Here is a 6,106-nt window from a genome sequence, read left to right as displayed (position 1 = left end):
TGAGGACTTGCTATGTTGCCCAGGCTGGTCTCAAATCCCTGGGCTCAAGCAATCCATCCGCTTCAGCCTCCAAATTGCTAGGATTACAGGCGTGAGCCACATCGCCTAGCCAGCATTACCTTTTGAAGAGGACAAAGCTTGAATTGGCCGAGGGAACCAAGCAGGTGTCTGAAAGAGCAGAGCCCTTGGGAAGGCTGAGCTGGCCAAGAAGAGCCCTGATATGCCAAAAGTGGGCCGGAAGAAAGCCCCACTCCTCAGTGAGAGCAGTGCAGGCAGGTTCTCATCTGGACATGTCACCCCTCTGCCTATGAGACCCTGGGATAGGCCTGACTTCTCAGAAGCCTAGGGCAGGGGCCTGGGATCTCCTCTCTGGGATCTTTGGGCAGGCCAGACAGACTGGCTTGGCCACCTTCCATCCAGGGATGCATATCCCTGACTGCCACCAAATGCCAACAAAGTAGTAAGGAAAAATGGAGGCATGAATTGAAAATCATCCTGGTGAAAAGCACAGCTTTGATCACAGGGAAAGGGCTGGGTCTTTTGGGGGATGGGCTATTTTCTGATTTTACTTTTACACATAGTGAAATGCACACCGATAGGATCTTGCTCTGCTGGTTTTCCTCCATACAAGCTGTTGGCTATTTGGGCGGGAGGGTGCTCCCTGATGCTGAGGCTTCTCCACAGTCCTTCACCTTCTCTTGTCTGTCTGTCTCTCTCTCTCTCTCTCTCTCTCTCTCTCTCTCTCTCTCTCTTTGGGCTCATCTAAACACATGGCTTGTTGCTGTCCCTGACATGTCATTGTCTCCCCCAAAGTCTCCAGAGACACAGAGCCCAGGGGCCAGCTCCCCTTGGGTACTTCAGACTCGGCAGGACCAAAATCAGCCCTAAGATGTCTCCAGCCCACATCTGCTCCCGCCTCCATTCCCCGAGGAGGCAGCTCTGAGTCGTTAGCTCCCTAGGCACAAGCCATGGATGGTTCCCTGCTGCTCTAAGGATACAGTTCACACCTTGCTGAGCACTCAGTCTGCTTCACAGATGGCTCTCATTGCTGTCCTGTCCTTCCTTCATGTGCAGTGCATTACCGGTCGTAGTGAGCTACTTGTCAAAATACCTGGGGGTGCCATGGGCAGTCTATGTCCATATCAGTGCCCAGGGTGCTAACTGTGCTGTCCTGAGGCACACACGGCCAATGGAAGAGCCCTCCAAGAGCATCGCGTCACACCAGATTCCCTAAAGGCCTCGGGCTGGTTTGCCCCCTTCTGCCTTTGCAGCTTGTCTGCCTGGCATGCTTTCCTTCAGTGACTTTGTCAGACTCACCCCACCCATCCAAAGAACTCACTTGCATTTCCTCTGGAAACACAGCTGGTCAGACGCGCCTCTCTCCGGTCCCCACCTTGACAGGCGCTGCTGCGCAGCATTTGCCTGTCGGGGCAGAAGCTGTGGCTTTCCTATTGGTCCCTTGCCATTGTGTGAGTTCTTCAAGGACAGGGTTGAGGCCCACTGAAGACCCAGGGGAGTGGACCCCAAAGATTGGGTTTTCAGGGACTCCCCCACCAACTGAGGCAAGTTGACCTGCTTCTTTCCGCAGGAGCTCTCCAAGCTGGGCCTGGGGTGTGACATGGAGGTGGAGCTGCGGACCCTTCAGCTGCCAGTAGATTACAGGGAGGCAAAGCAGAGAGTCACCCGAATCTGGGAAGATCTTCAACCGCAAGTAAATGATGGCTAGAGAGGCAGCAGGGTCGGGAGGCTGCTGGTGTGGTGGTTCCCAGAGCCCGGGAGGCCCCTGGACTTGGTTCTAGGGTTTATAGCTAAAGTGAACCCGCCCCCATGTCTCACCAGTCGTGTGATCCCAACTGATTTTGTAAGGTTCTGGGTCTGTATGTAAAAGCTTAAGCCAAATGTGGAGTAGGTCTTTAAAAAAACTCTGAAGAAAGAGAAGGAGGAAAAGAAATACAAGTATTATTCCCAGCCAGGAGTCAAAAAGTTTCCACGAAAGGGAGAGGCCTTGGGATTATCCCATACATACCCATGCGGGGCAGGTTGGTTGTGAGGTGGGACACAAGACAAGGCCTTCCTGAGGCTGGGAGGGCAGCTGACCTTGGGGGAGGGCCCATCTTCACAGCACCCAGCCTATTTTATTTGACATATGACTATGTAAAAAACTAGTATAACCCCCCCAAAAAAAACCCCTCCAAACACCAGGTGATGAAGTTAATAAAACACACATCACCAAGCCATTAAGACAATGCCTCAAATGTTTTGATAAAATACTCAGTGATGATTTTTCAAAGAGGAAAAATAATCAGCTCAAATAATTTTAGCAAGATTTTATTGGACTGCTACTAACTTCCTTTATTAAAGTTTCATTTTTTAAAAAAAGAGGTATGATTCCACCAAAGCACTAAACTTCTCCTGTGGTGGTCTTAGATACTTGATGACACTCCAGAGAATACATTACCCTGTAAGACTATTTTGAAATATAAAATATTTAAACATAAATACAACATGGGTTTCTATTTAGCTAAAAGAACCCAGCTGCTTTTTGTTCCAGTCATATTAATTGGAAGACGTAGGCAGGAGGTCCCGGGTTTCACGGTGGGTTTGGGGTTTGAGATGTTTTGCACCCTGGAGCCAGGCTCTCACAGGGCTTGGCCCTTGGTGACTGGGGTGGGCCTCAGTATCTGGGGGTCTCTCTGCTGTTGCAATTCACACAGCTTGCTGTGCACGTGGGCGTGGATACCTCCGCCAAGGCGATTTTTCTGGAACAGTGTGGCAAGAACCGAGGCTACTGGGATGCTGACATCCGGGGCTTCCGGCCCAAGGCGGGTGTGTGCCTACCGGGCGGCTCAGACATGATCGTGTCACAGGTCAGCATGAAGGCAGTCTGCAGGCGCGTTGCCGTCGAGGATGTCGAAGTAGCTTTCTCCCGAGATGCTGGCAGGTACATCTGTTCGTGTCAGGATACTAGGCCAAGATGAAAAAATGAATGGCCTTCAGTGCCCCCCATTCGAAGAGGCCATCCTGTACCATTCAGCCGGCCACTTGGTCACAAGGTGACCACCTCATTGTCCCTCTTTGCTGCCCTGCCGACCAGCATGGGTGCTCACACCTTGGCTGAAGTCTCCTTCCTGAGACTCCCTTTTCCTCAACATGACCTTTGGGGTGTCAAAATAGGAAAAGAGATGGGAAGACAGATTTTGAGAACCGCTAATGTAGAGTGAATGCTTTTTTAGCTTTATTTTTTTGGGAGACCAAAGTTGTGAGTTAACTACTGATTTAGCCTTAGATAAAGATTACCTTTGTTTCTAGAAACTGACCCCCCAGTAGGTATTTCTCCTCTCCCCAAGGAATGAATGAATAAATAACTCAATGAAGACATGAATGAGAGTTTCATCGTCTTTAGAGGTGTTTTAGGGTAGTTGACTGAAAATCTGGTCCCCTTCTGTCTTGGCCACTTGCTGGTCATAAGACCATGAGACCAAGAGCCAGGCTCCCCTCAGCTCATCCCCAGAACCATGTTCTTTCTGAAACAGAACACAGCTTAAGTCTCCCTGGGTGGCAGTCCCCCCATACTTTGTGGGTATAGCATTGCCACTTCGGCTTCCATGTCACTGAGCTTAGTGGCATTTCATGTGGTTGCAGATATGTCTGCGATTACACCTACTACCTGTCTCTGCATCATGGAAATGGGTACGCGGCACTCATTCATGTCCCTCCACTGTCGCGTGGGTTCCCTGCCAGCCTGCTGGGAAAAGCCTTGCAAGTCATCATCCGGGAAATGCTGGAGGAGAGAAAGCCCAAGCGCGAAGCTTGGTTCATGGAAAACTCGGCCTCAATGATTCCAGCCCAGGAGAACTGACTGGGGATGGCTCCTTTAGAGAAAATTGGCCGTTTCAATCTGGTGTGTAGAGTTCGCCTGTGCTTTGAGAGGCTTTTTAAAAAAATTGCTTGTAAAACAATTTACATAGAGGGGAAAAAAAATCAGAATTAGCCACAAAATAACAAAGGGTTATTTTATTGTCAGAAGAAAGAAGGACACTCTGAAAGGTGGACATTTTACAAGGGATGAACTTGCTTCAGTTATGGCTTTCATGACAATAACATGAAATCCTAGTAATGTGTTCTTCTAAAAGACTCTGCAGGGGGTCTGGGTGATCCCATCCAGATTGCTGGGGCAGACTTGTTTTGCAGAGGCCCGTGAAAGCAGATGTAGCCACTGTTCCAGGTGCCCCATTCCTGGTCTCCAGGTGCAACCAGGTCCTATGGGCAGCTTTGGAGCTACGGAGTCTCTAGTGTTTATTTTCTCTCTTCTGTTTTTACCCTTTCACTACCTGCTCATTTTCTTTTTCTTTTTTTTTTAAAGAGATGAGGTTTCATTTTGTCACCCAGGATGGAGTGCAGCAGCGTGATCATAGCTCACTGTAGCTTCCAACTCTAGGGGCTCACATGATCCTCCCACCTCAGCCTCCCAAGCAGGTGGGATTACATGTGCACCACCATGCTCAGCTAATTTTTTTTTAAGGCATGGGGTCTCGCTATATTGCTCAGGCTGGTCTTGAATTTCTGGCCTGAAGTGAACCTTTCATCTCAGTCTCCCAAGGTGCTAGGTTTACAAGTGTGAGCCACTGTGCTGGCCTCATTTGAATAATTTTTAAGTGTACAGTTCAGTAGCGTTCCATATATTTACATTGTTGTGCAACCATCACCACTACTCATCTCCAAACTTTCTCCTCATCCCAAACTGGAATTCTGTACCATTAAATAATAACTCCGCATTCCTTCTCCCAACAGCCCTTGGCATCTGACCATTATATCCTTCATCTCTATAAATGTGACTAGTCTAGGTAGCTCACATAAGTGGAATCACATGGTTTTTGTCCTTCTGTGTCTGTTTTATTTCACTCTGCATTGATCTCTTCCAGGTTCATCCACGTTGTACTATGTGACAGAATTTCATTCTTTTTTGAAGACTGAATAATATCCCATTAAACATTTCTACCACATTTTGCTTGTCCACTGTAAGCGGACACTTGCTTGGGTTGCTTCCACCTTTTGACTGTTGTAAATAATGCTGTTAATGTTGACACTGGTGTGCCAATATCTGTTTGAGTCCCGATTTCTGTTCTTTTATGCCTCTACCTGGGGTGAACTGCTGCATCAAATGGCAATTCTGTGTTAAATTTTTTGAGGAACTGCCATACTGTTTTCATATTAGCTGCACCATTTTGCATTCTCACCAGAAGGGTTTAGTCTTAAAGCAAATTGCCAGGTTTGGCATCTCTGAGTTAGAGAGAGCAGAATCTCCTTTTTGTTTCATCTTTTGTTTTGCCTTTATGATACTGCATTGGGTCTTGTGCCAAACTGCTACTGGCAAGGTTCTGCCTTCTAGTGTCTTCTAGGGGCACATTTCCGTCAGGACTCCTACTGATAACACTGTTTTTTGAGGAAGGGAGTGAAGATTGCTAAGCTCTGGGAAATGTCTTATTATGTTGGTGTGCCCACAACTACCACTTCTCACTTCATTACTGAATTTTAAAAATTCATAGGCACTTAGTGCCCAGATTCATTCACTGTGAAAAAAGGTACTTGTGGCTTGATAACAAAGGAACCAGACGGGCCTCGCCGTTTGCTGTGAGCCTGCCAGCACCCAGCACTTGTACATTTGGAATAGACTTTATAGGATCCCCTCTGCAAGGAAACCTGGATCACTTGACATAAAACAGATCAAAGGCACACCGTGGCAGATCAAAGCCAGCAGGTGGGGTGGAAAGGCTCTGGGCGGTGTGCACATGTCCGGCTGTACAGTGTGTGGTGATCCTTCTGTGCTTATGGGCAGACAGCTGCTGCCCAGAGCCCTCCACCCCCCAAGTTCAGCTCCCATCCCAGGACACTGGTAAGCAGGGCCCCCCTAGGACCAGACTGTGTTATTCTAGACTGCTTGGCGCCATGCCATACACATTTTAAAACCTTTTAGATACTATCCAGTTGGGAGGCCCAGAGCTTTCTTTTGATGAACTTCCCCATCACTTCCTCCTTTGCAGCCTCTGCAGTTCTCCAGGGAGAGCCTGAGAAGGTGTGATTACATCCTGGTCTGTGTATGGGGTTT

The 6,106-nt window shown here is 48.3% G+C and overlaps 1 protein-coding gene across 1 annotated transcript; it reads left to right on the top strand.

Annotated features, from left to right (window-relative positions):
- Positions 1–972: 972 nt before the first annotated feature.
- Positions 973–3,859, top strand: PGPEP1L (pyroglutamyl-peptidase I-like). The gene is made up of 4 exons (XM_008055348.2): positions 973–1,068; positions 1,589–1,711; positions 2,715–2,941; positions 3,643–3,859. Exons 1-4 carry the CDS (start codon positions 973–975, stop codon positions 3,857–3,859), a joined length of 663 nt encoding a protein of 220 aa, XP_008053539.2.
- Positions 3,860–6,106: the final 2,247 nt, after the last annotated feature.

This window comes from Carlito syrichta, unplaced genomic scaffold (assembly GCF_000164805.1).
Source record: "Carlito syrichta isolate Samal-C Ts95f unplaced genomic scaffold, Tarsius_syrichta-2.0.1 Scaffold301827, whole genome shotgun sequence".
NCBI lineage: Eukaryota > Metazoa > Chordata > Mammalia > Primates > Tarsiidae > Carlito > Carlito syrichta.
Note: the sequence above shows the minus strand (reverse complement) of the source record. Positions and strands in the feature narration are given on the sequence as shown.